Genomic DNA, 12,394 nt, shown 5'->3' with positions numbered 1-12,394 from the left:
ACTGGCTCACCAACTATATATATATATATATATAAAAAAGAAAATGTGTGTATAGGATGATTGCAGTGATGTAAAGCAAAAGCAGTAGCTGACACAAACAAGAGAACAATGCAGTCATAATTCAAAGAAGGGAGGCATCCCTAATTTTGACAGGCCCTGAAATAGGAGGGCAGGTTCTGAATAAGCAAGTATTTTTAAAGGAAGTAGAACACCATGTTAGTGCTCCCTGTACGCCTCGCACCACCCTGGAACGTTTTAACCCGCACGAAAGCCCTAAGAGGTGGACACTCTTGTAAACTTTTGTTTACAGTCAGGGAACTTGCTCAGGGGCCCCAGTTCAAGTGGGACAGCCTTGGGATTCAAAATACTGCATTATATACACTGCCTTTAAAAATAAGTAGTAGTGTTAAAAATAGTCTTGAACTATTTTTAAAATGTTAAAAATCTGAAATATTAAAAAGTTTTTTAACACTAGTTACATTCATTTAAGCAATACTTTAAAGATAGTACTAGTGTTAATTGCTCAGTCGTGTCTGACTCTTTGCCACCTGGTGGACTGTAGCCTGCCAGGCTCCTCTGTGGGGTTCTCCAAGTGAGAACACTGCAGTGGGTTCCATGCCCTCCTCCAGGGCATCTTCCCAACCCAGGGATGGATCCCGGGTCTCCCATCCTCCTCTGGCTCTGCCCGCTGCCCCCGCCCCGCCCCACCATTCCTCTGAAACTGTCATTTAGAGTCACCAGGACCTCATGACTGGCAAGCTCGCGGCCGTGACTCCTGGTCTCTTGCATGTGTCGGTGACGACCATCTCAGTCCCGGTGTCTCCAGGGTACCTCCTCCTGTACGGCCACCTCCTCAGCCTTCTTTGGCGGGTTGCTGCGTCCTCCCGGCCTCCACCCAGTGAACCCCGGGGAGCTCCCTTCTCTAGGGGGGTGTTCCGGGGATGGGGAAGGGTTGAGACGTCTGTGCTTTCAGTCGAGCCTTCAGGTGATTCTGCTGTCTGGGGCCTGGACAACCAGGTGTCACTCAGACTCAGCAAGAGCAGAAGAGTCCGCTTTTCTCCTCCAGGCGGCCGCCCGTCCTGGCTCCTGCGTGGTTGAGGCCGCGTCTGTCTCGCCGGAGTCCGCGCCAGCCCCGCGCCCGCACCTCCCCGCGTCCCAGGGCGTTCTCTGAAGCCCGTCTTCCATGACACTCTCTGCCCTCTCTCTGCCTCTTCACTAAGAATGTCTCACTTCTTCCTTTCTGCCCCTCTGCCCTGGAAATGTTGTGTCCTTTGCAAATCGTTCCCCAGCTCTCAGCAGGCGGAGCTCACCCGTCCACCCCGGGACCCCATGGCTATGCCCCCGTGACACTGAGCTCCGAGCCCAGAGATGTTTGCTGCATGGCTCACAGGACCTGCGCGCCAGAGGCCCTCTCGCAGGGCTAAGACGACTCTGCAGCAAAAAGGAGATTCCTACTCACACAGAGGACCTCAAAGGCACCGGACAGTGCGTCTTTACTCAGAGAAGGTTGATAGGCATCTGGGCTCAGCAAGCTTTTTCGTAAAAACACAGATAGTATCTCGGGCTCTGATAGTCATATGGTGTCTCTCATAACTCCTCAACTTCCTGGCGAAAGCAGCCTTCACGAGAGGAACGAGAGCGGCTGGACTCCAAGAAACTTTGTGAACACTGACACACGAATTCTGGCTGACTTTTGTGTGTCGTGATAAAAGTATTCTTCTCAACCACTGAAAGATGTAAAAGCATGGTTGGCTGTGGGTCGTGTTGCTGACCACGGCTGACCCTGTGTCCTTCAGCACAGGACTCGGGAAGTGAGCTTCCCTTCTTTGACTGGAAGGCCCCCCAGGTGAAAACCTTATTGGTTCAAGGAGACAAGAGCCTAGAACTCTGAGGACAGGAGGCACCGCCTGCTCGGCGCTGCCCCGGGTGCCCGGCCGGTCCCACGCGGGCCTCCTCTCCTCTCCCGAGTGCCACGTGCCCTCCATCAGCACGTGGGCGCAGCTGGGCTTCGTGCGCCTAGCCACACCCCCGAAGGGCCGCACATCGGTGAAATCAAAGAGAACTACAGAAACCTGATAAATCACTTAAAGAGAAAAGGCAAGCTTCCAGTCAGAATTCTGCGGTCATTCTGCTCAGTGTCTACCACCTTCTTCCAAGAAAGCACTCAGCTTTCAGGTGAGAGATGAAGGTCCAGGAGGGCCAGGTGTCCCAGACGGAAGGGCTCACAGCAGAGCTGGCCTGGGCCCCGCACGGGGCACCCTGGGCGTCCACGCCCCGCCTGCGGCGTCCTGGGACCCCAGCACAGAGAACTGGGCGGGGAGGGGGGGGGGGAGGAGCGGCTCGGGGGCCAGTCCCAGCCTGGCCGCTGACCTGCTCTGCGCCCTCAGTGGGGCGCCTTCGTGCCTCAGTTTCCCCAGCTGTAAGCCGACGCAGCGCACCCGCCTCCAGGGGCGGTCGTGTGGCTGTGACCAGTCCGCCCCAATGGGCACTCAGGTGTTTGCCACCTTCACGAACTTACAGAGCGCCTGCTGTGTATCTGATATTGAGTTCTTCATTCATTTCACCGGAGTTAAGTCTTGTAACTATTCTAACAAAGTGACCGTTATCCCCACTCCGTAGATGAGCCCGAGAAGGTGGTGTGAATCGGGGGTGGTGCTGGAATAAGACCTCCTCTCTTGCACAAATTCGTCTGATGAAGGCGAACGAGGCACGCGGGATGACCATGTCCCGAGTCCAGTCCTCGATACTCGAGCACGAAGGAGCCCCAGGCCCCTGGTGAGCGGGCGGCCTCCCTAGAGCATCCAGAGGGGCTTCCGCGGTGGATGTGGCCGCCGCTGTGTCTGCCTGAAGGTGCCTTTGCTGCCGCCGTTTTCGGCCGGGGGAGTCTGAGCCGCGCGGGCTGAGGGGGAGTGCTCGCGACCATCCACACGTCACTCTCAGAGCTTTTCCAGCGTCAGCAGTCAGGTGTCTTCTGTGCGCCCTGCCGCTGCGTTTCCGAAGTTCCAAAGTCTTGAGTCACTAAATGCTCGATTTACCGAGACATCTGGGGGATCATAAAAACCTCTGCAGAGCAAAAGTCGGTGTTTCAGCGGAGGATAGTGGCGCCTGTTTAAAACCCTGGGTGTAGGCGAGAAATACCGCTTCTTGAATTCATCGGAGACAGAACACTTAAAGCCTCGTCCAGAAGTCCTGAGGCGTCCACCTCTGCACGCCTCCCCTCACCCCGCGTCTTCAAATCCGTCATCAAAGACGCAGCGAAGAGACATTCGGGCCGCCCAGAGCCGGCCCTCTGCTCCCGCAGGGAGTCCAGAGGCCCCAGGCTCCTAAGACCACGGGTATCGACCGTTTTATGCGGCTTCAAAGGCCGTGGCCTTGGGCTCAGCAGGGAGGCGCTGTGGGCCGTGGGCGAGCAGGGGGAGCCTCCTCTGAACCTGGGGCCGGGCCTTCACCGCCCGTGGCCCTGAAGCCCCCTGAGCAATGGTGGGGGGACAGGGAGAAGCACCCCTTCGCACGGGAGACTGTGAAGCACCGTCGGTGCGTGTAAGATGTGTATGCCCTACTGAGACTGCGGAGGCTGAAAGGGGAGGCCGCTCACACTGCTTCCGCGGACAGCCGCCGGCAAGCTTTAAGGCCTGAGCTCAGGTCACCACCCCAAGTGCCTCGCGCCTTCCGCCCCCGTCAGGCCGCTCGCTGGCGGCGTCCTCTCCCCACCAGGTGGCGCTGCTGCCCAACGAGCAATCTCTTGGTCTCGAGGCGGGTGAGACCGTTTCCAGTGGACTGCGTTGGAGCTGCAAGAGGACAAAGAAGGACAATGAAGGACCCCCCTCAACACACACACGCCTCACCCCTACCCCCAGGTCTCAAGTATCAAACCAGGACCTCGGGACTAGCAGCTCTGGAGGCTGAGGCTAGCGGTCAGTGCAGCCGAGCTGCGACGGCAGGAAGGCTTTTCCTCGTCTCCACTGTGATGGGCCCCGTTTTCCAGGGCAGGAAGAGGGAGCCTAAAGCCACCCGGCTTCCAAGGTGGACCGACAGTTGGATACACACAGCGGTCACGCCATGGGTGCCCATGCTCCAAAGGGGCCAAGTTTCCAAAAGAGGACAGCATTTAACAACTAGGTCAGTTTCTCTGGAGATACAGCACAGTTACTTTTGCACATATGGGCACAACGGGATCCGTAAGAAGCAATAAACTGAAATACTGATGTTAGATGGACCTCAGGTGTTAAAACCGTGCACGCTCCGGGAAAGGACAGTGCTGCCCTCTGCAGGAGAGCGCGGGCACTGTAGGGGAAACACCCTCACCTGCGGTGACACCGGACTCTCAGCCTGGACTCCAGGGCCCTTCATTCGCCAAACAGGACCCGCTGCAGACTTTCCTCCAGCCCCACAGAAACGACCAGAAATGCAGCAACCATGTTTAAAAGCGCACCCTCTCTTCCTCCATCCCCCAGATCTCAATTCATTTCTCCAGAAATAAGTGCATCCTTTTTGTGGGTGCGGTAGGTGGGGTGTCAGTATTTTTCTTCATTCCTTCTAGAGGAGAGATGGAAGTGTTATGGGGTTAACTGCTACCACAGCTTGCCTCCATTTGCTTTCACTGCCTTAACCTTAGAATGCTTTTGTAATCAATACATAGAATTGAAAACAGGTGTCTTCCAGGCTCTAATGGGTGGTGCTCCTGAGTACTAGATGCTCCCTGTTTAAAAAAAAAAAGAGAGAGAGAGAGATTATTTTGCATTGTGCTTTAATCTTTCGGGAACCTTCAGAAAGTTTAGGTATTTAGCACTTAAAAAAAACTACAATGTGGATTTGCCTTGTAAGACCTTATTCTACTTCGGTTCTGCAAGACTTAGCCCATGGATATTATACCCCAGAGTTGCCTCCAAATAATTTTTAATATATACTTTATTTGGTTGCATTGGGTCTTAGTCATAGCACGTGGGATCTGACCAGGAATCGAACCTGGGCCCCTCCATTGGGAGCAGAGTCATCCACTAGACCGCCTGCGGAAATCCCAAATAATTTTTGAGGACAAGGAATATTTTATCTTTTATCAATGGAGAGAGCTCAAACAACTAAGCTTAACATAAGGAAGAACTACATTTCCTAAGCTCCTCACTGCCGCAACCAACCACTGCCTTCAGGCAGACAGTTCTGTTCATGGAAACAGAATTCTGCTGACATCTGAGTGCCTCCTTGGTGCTATTTCATGATGCTGGACCCTGCCCATTATTATTTAATCCTCGGAGCCATAACTTAAGCTTGTCATCCACGTGGTAAAACGCAGCTCTGCAGCCCAGGGGTCCTTCCATCCGCCTCTGTCATCCCCCTCTTGTCCTGCCCTTACCCTAACCCATCTCTCAACTTCCAGGCTTTCTCTCAACCATCTGACAGTTTAAAAAACCATGTCAACACATTTTTTTCTTTTTGTCTCTATTTAAAACCTGGCAACTTCCAATTTTTCCTTCAACAACTCCCAATTCTGCAGTCTGGCTGTTTTACTAACTGAACCACAAATCCTGTAACACTTTCAGGACGTTTCCCACAACAGTTGCCCGTGTCAGGCCCCACCGCCCCCCCACCCACTTCCTAACCACAGCGCCTGTCACCCGGAGGTGCCCGCAGCGCGCCCCCGGCCCTGGCTGGGACCTGTCACCCGGAGGTGCCCGCAGCGCGCCCCCGGCCCTGGCTGGGCCGTCCGCGCCCGCCCGTGCAGTCAGGCACTCCTCCACGAAGCCTCACACGAAGCCACCCCCGCCTCGCCCCCGGCTACACGTCCACCCCAGCCAAGGCGCCCGGGGCACTGTCACCAGGTCTCAGGAGCGGCCAGGACACGGACCGAGCGCCAGCCACTTGGAAAACCGCCGGCCAGTCTGGGAGGCCGGCCTGCGGCCCCGCGCCTGCGCGCCTGGATGTGCCTCCCAAGGGCGCTCCTGCACCTGGAAACCGGGAGACGGGGGCAAAAATGCTCCTGTTAGCGACGGCAGAGCGGTGGGAACCACCCAGGTGTCTGCTTGACACCGGATGAGAAGACGCAGTCTCAGAAGCCGAAGTAAAGGGCACCCTTTCTCTAAAGCTCGAGCCAAGGAAGGAGGACGCAAAGCGGAGCAGCGAGAGGACAGTGACACTGAGAGCGGGGACCTCGTGCGGCGGAAGGAGCGCAGGGACGCAGCAGACGACCCGGAGACGGGCGTCACCTCGACGGGCAGTTCCACCTTGGGGGGAGCTGCCGCGCGCTGCGAGAGGCGCCGGCCCGCCGGCTAACGGAGCGGGCGCCTGCGGACCACCAGGGGGCGCCGTGCTCTCTCCAAACCCGTGGCCCGCCCGGGGGCGCTGGGCAAGGCTCTGCTCGCAGTGGGCACGCAGGTGACCTGTACAGTCAGGCAGGCTGCTTGGGGTGGCTGGGATTCCCAGATGGTAAATAACTAGGGGATTCACGGCCCACATTACAGGGAAATAACTGGTTGATTCTTTAAAAAGGAAAAACTCCAAACCCACCAGGTATGATGTCCCCCTCTCTTCACTGCTACAACATTTGCAATAAAGCACAATTCTGAAGCCATTTTTCATTTTTTTTTATTGCTGTTAATTCAAGGAAAAAAGGTTGCATAAAATCCAATCTTTTCTAGAAATATAAGTGGCCTTTCCAGTACATAACATTTCAAATATCAAAGTATATGGTAAACATACAAATAAGGAGAAGGTAACATACCTCCCATATACAGTACAGTCTTTTAAATCATAAAATAAGCTCCATAAAGTACAACTGGCAAGTGATTCACAATACGGTCCATACAGGGCTTATCAAAACTCTCACTTCCATAGCTCGATTGCAGCTTAACAATTAATTTAATAATATGGTCCAAAAATACCCAAATAAAATATATTTAATCAAAATAATTTCCTTTCGTTGAACTTTCTTTTTAAATTAAAGCTTTCGCCTACCCCTTCTCCCACCCCACCTTTCTTCCCCTTTTACTCCCACCCCTGAAAGAAGGTTTCAAAATGTACATTGGTGCTATAAATATAAATTCTACCTATGAAGCTTTACAGGAAGCTTCTTACTTCAAGTGTTTCCTTTTGTCTGGCAATCTGTTAGGTTTCTGAACCAAGGCCAGATATTTAAGTTCCTCTGCCGCACACCAACGTGACCCCACAGAAACACCCGCCGTCTCTACTCTGTACCGAGGGTGGGGCGTAGCACACCCAACCCCCAGCCCTCACACCCGAGGCTCAACGCCGGGGGCTGCTCCGTGCCGCCGACGGCAGGGGTCCAAACCCACACCCCATCTTCCAGATAACCTCAGTGCACTTTAGGAAATCAAAAATTACCTGGAAGCAATTTAGTACATAGATCGGCTTTAAAAACAAACAGTCGTTTTAAACAGCAGCATTAAACTTAGTGACGGGACACTGACATGATTAACACCATCTTAACACACTCAGAATTCAGTCTTTCACATTATAATCAAACACAGTGGTGAACTGTTGCCGAAGTGACTTTGCTACGAGACAGGATAGGGACGAATACCTGACTTTTGTAGAAACGCAGAGCTTCTGTTCAGATCGCAATAAACCGTATACATTTCAGACATGACAGAACACTGACAGTTGGTGTATGGAAAAGAAATCTTGACTTGTGTCTTTTACGTGACACAGCGGTAGACTGCGGTAGACTACATGTAAAACTGGCTGTTGGCTTTCGTTACAAACACACACACACAGGAGAACCACACTCACACAAGTTTGTTCACTTTATGTCTCTCTGAAGCAACAGGCTAAAAACGTATGATGAAGTAAAAAAGTTTCTGTTTTTAAAGAAAAAGCTCTTTGTCCACTTCGTATGTCACATTTTCTCAGTTTCATATGGTTTACCTCTTCCTCTCTCTTCCACTCCGATTTTTATTTGGACAAGCGCTGCGTTGGTGTGTGTACGTGGAAGTGTTTATTACATATATACACACTGCTTGGGAATCGGATTCTCCCTTACTGTGAAGGTGGAACATTTTACCAGTGAATGATACTACACAGAGCGGTTTAGAGTGTGGACGGTGCAGGGCCAGCCGCTTCGGCAGCCACTGTCAAGAGCGGAGGTGGGACGAAAACGTGGAGATTAGGGCCAAAGTGAGAAAAGCTGGGGAAGAAGCAAAGTTTTTTTTTTTTTTCCCTAAAACCATATGACCGTCACCAGTGTTATGAAAAAAGGTCAAATACACAGTTTCAAAGATTCAGTAAACATTGCACACAGCAAGTATTCAGTGTTAAAAAAAAAAAAAAAAGCACACATCAAGATTTTCCTTTTGATTGTTTGAAGGTTTAAATTACATGTATCATACAGATAAGCCTGTTGTTGAACCAGGAGACCAGAGGCTCAAAAGCAATGCATTCTTGTTTTGTTTTGGCCATCCGTACAAGAGAAATGAGAAATCTCAACTGCATAGAAATCTAGGAAATGTATAGACAAAGAAACACAAACAAAACACCTTTCCTTTCCCTCCCCTCCACACCCCACCATGACTGCCCACACTTCAGTGTATTAAGGAGGCAAGCTTTACTTGTTTCAGTCTGCAGAATCCAACGTGTCACTAGAAGGGGGGAGGGGAGGTGCGTATCTCAGTCTGTAAGAGCCTAAAACGGGAAAGAGAGCTGCTAAGTCACTGTGCACTGTAAGGCATCACACATGACAAGACATCAGACGGGCCTGCCCCTCTGTCCAGGCAGCGCCTTCTGCACTGCCGTGACCCAGAACAGTCCTAGCAACGTGAAGTTTGTGCTTTAAGTTCAACCTAAAGCTATCAAACTCAACTTTCCCTTAAAAACTCCAAGCAAACACTTCCAATTCAAGACCCTTTTCCTGTGTTGAGATCTGGCAAAATTCAAAAGCTTCGTGTGAGCTGAAATGTAACAGTTTGAGGCCTCCATTGAATTTGGTATCCTACTTGTACTTATTTAAGAATTTCTTTATTGTGGTGGTAACACAAGAAAGTTCTAATTTTCTTATTCCCAAGTGAAAGTGTTAGTTGCTCAGTCATGTCTGACTCTGCCATCCTATGGACTGTACCCCCACAGGTTCCTCCATCCATGGGATTCTCCAGGCAAGAACACTGGAGTGGGTTGCCATTCCCTTCTCCAGAGGATCCTCCTGACTCAGGGATGGAACCCGGGTCTCTTGCATTGCAGGCAGATTCTTTACCCTCTGAGCCACCAGGAAAGTACAGTGCTTAACTGTTCTGTTCCTTAAAATGTGACAGCACTGGAAACTAACGTCGGCTGGGAAAGAAGGGAGCACGCCTGAGGTCATCTGCCTGCGCACAGACAGACCCAAATAACAAAGGATCTCCCAAGTCAGGTGACTACCACTTCCTAATTTTTCAGTATTTAAAACTTTCGCTTACTCTATGAAACTGGATTGTTGCTTAAAAAAAAAAGTGCTGCTAGCAAAGAGATTTGCAAATTCCCATTTATATCCCTTAAAAAGTGCCTTTCCGGTTTCCTCCTTCCCTGGCAACTGGATTCCTCTGAACTGCCCTGAGCTGCGGGGCCTGTGTCTACGCTGTCTGGCCGCCTGCACCTCTCGGCTGTCGCTGCGCGCGCAGCCCGCGGACACACCAGCGGCTCCTGCTGCTCCCACGGAGCCGCACGCCTCCGGCCCCTCAGAAACAAGTCCTCCGGGCGCTCTCGTGATTACCTTGTGGGCCGGCCTCCATGGACGACTGCTTGCACTCCTGCGCATGGTGTCCGCTCACGCCACAGTTGTAGCACGAGGCGCTCCCGCTCTTCTTGGGCGCCGCGCCGCCCGAGCCGGCCACCACGCTGTGCGGGTACACGGGGTAGAACCGGCCGAAGCCCGCCACCGGCTGCACGCCGTAGCCGGCCTGGCCGCCCAGCACCGGGTCATGCACCAGCCCGCTGGCGTACGGGGCCTGAGGCAGGAAGAAGGGGAGCTGGCCGCCGCTGCCCTGGGGCGCCTGGCTGAGGTAGCTGCCGTTGCAGAGGGAGGGCAGGCTGAAGAAGGGCGAGACGCGGTACAGCGGCCCGGGCGCCGGCCCCGGGTAGTAGTAGCCGCCGAGTGGCAGCCCGGCCCCGCAGCCGCAGCGCCGGCCGCACGAGCCGCAGGCGCCGGCCGGGGCCAGCAGCGCGCCCGCGCCCAGGAAGGCGGCGCCGTCGCCCTGCGCCGTGCTGGGCGCGGGGCTCGCGCTGGGCGCGGGGCTCGGGGCGCCCGACGGCGCGCTCGTGGCGGCCGGCCCGGGGAAGGCGGCGGGCGCGGCCGCGGGGACCACCACCTTCACGCCGGCGGGCGGGGCCGCGGCTGCCGCGCCGCCCTCCAGCTGAGGCACCATTGGAGAGAGTCCCGCCGCCGGGGAGGCGGCCTTTGGGACAGGGTCCGTGGCAGCGACGGGGGAGCCCGGGAAGGGCCCGGGGCCGGGGCCAAAGGCGGCGCTCGCGGAGCCCGCGCCCAGGCCCGCGGCGGGCGGCGGCGCCAGGTTCAGGGCGCAGCTCTCGGGGGGGCCCGGCGGCAGCTTCAGCCTCTGGATGGTGAGGTGCAGCGCGGGGCCGCCGCCGTGCGGGAGGAAGCCGGAGGGCAGTGGCAGCGGGGCCGCCAGCAGCTCCAGTGGCTTCTCCGAGTCCCCGGCGGACGCCGCTGGCCCAAGCGCGCCCAGGGGCGCGGGGTCCGCAGGCTCCCGGAGGGCGGAGAGCGCCACAGGGCCGGGGACCAGCATCCCGATCGTCTTGCCATCAGCAGACTTGGGCGGAGGCACCACGACCTCAGACTTCTGGGCACCATTGTGCATGACACAGTGTAGAGTTGGCATGAAAGAAATATGCTGATACTTGGCTGAGCTTAAGGGATCTTCCAAAAGGTCTGCACTGTCGTTTCCTAAGGAAGCGATTTGAACAGGTGGCTTGACCGTGACCGTCTGGCCCACAGAACCGTAACTTGTAAACCTGGTTGTCGAGGGATTTCCAGAGTCCTCGGAATTGCTGTCTGTGTCTGAGGGAAACATGTAAACAGATGTTAACACAAGCATCCTCTCCCATCCATCCTGCTAGAAATAAAATTTAAGTATACCTAAAAATATACCCTGACTTTTAAAACCAATAAATGTATCCCCCTCAGTGTCCTGACTACTGAGCTAACCTTCTTTTAATTTTTGGCTTTCTATGGACTTTATTTGAAAACTATGGAGATTCTGGAAAAGGCAAGACACCAAGGAGACAATAAAAAGATTGGTGGTTGCCAGGGGTGGAGCCCTGGGGGAAAGATGAGGAGGCAGAGCACAGAGGATTTTCAGGGCAGTGGAAACACTGTATGATGTAGTGAAGGTGAATCTGTATCCTTACACATCTGCCCAGAGCCACTGAAGGTACACCACCAAGACTGTGCCCTTACACGTATCACGCGTCAAAGTCAGTTTTGTGTCAAAGTCGGTTCCATCCTTGGTAAACAAATGTGCCATTCCAGTCAGTGATGTTCATACCGTGTGAGAAGAGGGGCTACACAGGAAATTTCTGTGTCTTTCTCTCAATTTCACTGTAAATCCAAAACCGCTCTAAAAAAATTAAATCTCAAAAAAACCCTTGGACAGGTAAGAAACAAAAGGTTAATGGCGCCTGGATGAAGCACAGTATAAACACAGACCTTTATTACAAGGGATCAGGTATCTTTTACCTTTAATCAATTTTAGGCAATTCATTTGACTTATATGCTGTACTGCCTGCCAAACGCGAGGTCTTCACATTTGTCTCTCATAAATTATACAATTTAAAGGAGTTCAATCAAGACTATATTTAATTTAAACATCTAGACATAGAGAAGGGAAGACAGTTTTCCTAGAGTGGAATAGTCTTCCTTTTAAATACTTTGGTGGGAGAAAGAAAATGTAAAACTACCATTACAGTCATAAAGTAAATGCTAGAACACAAGAAGCAAGAAAAACACGAGAGCACTGCAGTTCCTCCTAAAAGGGAACAGCCAAGTGGCAGACACAAAACTGTACCACATTTCTTTTTATTACTGCATCATTCTTACGCACTCTTATGCTTGTAAACATAATAAATTCAATATAGACTTCCCCTGGGTTTCTTGATTTTTGGTGTAAAGGGGGCAAAGTGCAAGATTTAGTTCAGTTTTAACTCTCATAACCCAGACCCTGCAGCGCTATGCACTGAGACCATCCAATTAAATGCAGCACCTGATTTAGCATTTTTTTTGCTCACAAATATAAGCAGAATTGCATTATGTAGTTAAAATGCTTATATTTATTAAGGTAGTAACTAGCTATATTCAGCTAAGAAGCTAAAACTTTTAGAAACAATTCTAAAAACAAATCATACTATGCTTCCTGGAGAAAGGTTAAATAGAACCTATTTCGTGACATAGAATGTATAA

The 12,394-nt window shown here is 52.6% G+C and overlaps 1 protein-coding gene across 1 annotated transcript in view; it reads right to left on the bottom strand.

The window, feature by feature from the left end:
* Positions 1-6,563: 6,563 nt before the first annotated feature.
* The window catches only part of ZCCHC2 (zinc finger CCHC-type containing 2), a 53,642-nt gene continuing 47,811 nt past the window's right edge, over positions 6,564-12,394 (bottom strand). The window contains 2 exon segments of the mRNA XM_061400372.1: positions 6,564-8,631; positions 9,692-10,996. Of these exon segments, the coding sequence (XP_061256356.1) occupies positions 8,564-8,631; positions 9,692-10,996 (1,373 nt within the window). The 3' untranslated portion in view covers positions 6,564-8,563.

This window comes from Bos javanicus, chromosome 24 (genome assembly GCF_032452875.1).
Source record: "Bos javanicus breed banteng chromosome 24, ARS-OSU_banteng_1.0, whole genome shotgun sequence".
Classification (NCBI taxonomy): Eukaryota; Metazoa; Chordata; class Mammalia; order Artiodactyla; family Bovidae; genus Bos; species Bos javanicus.
The sequence above is the reverse complement of the archived record's forward strand: the minus strand, read 5'-3'. Positions and strand labels throughout refer to the sequence as shown.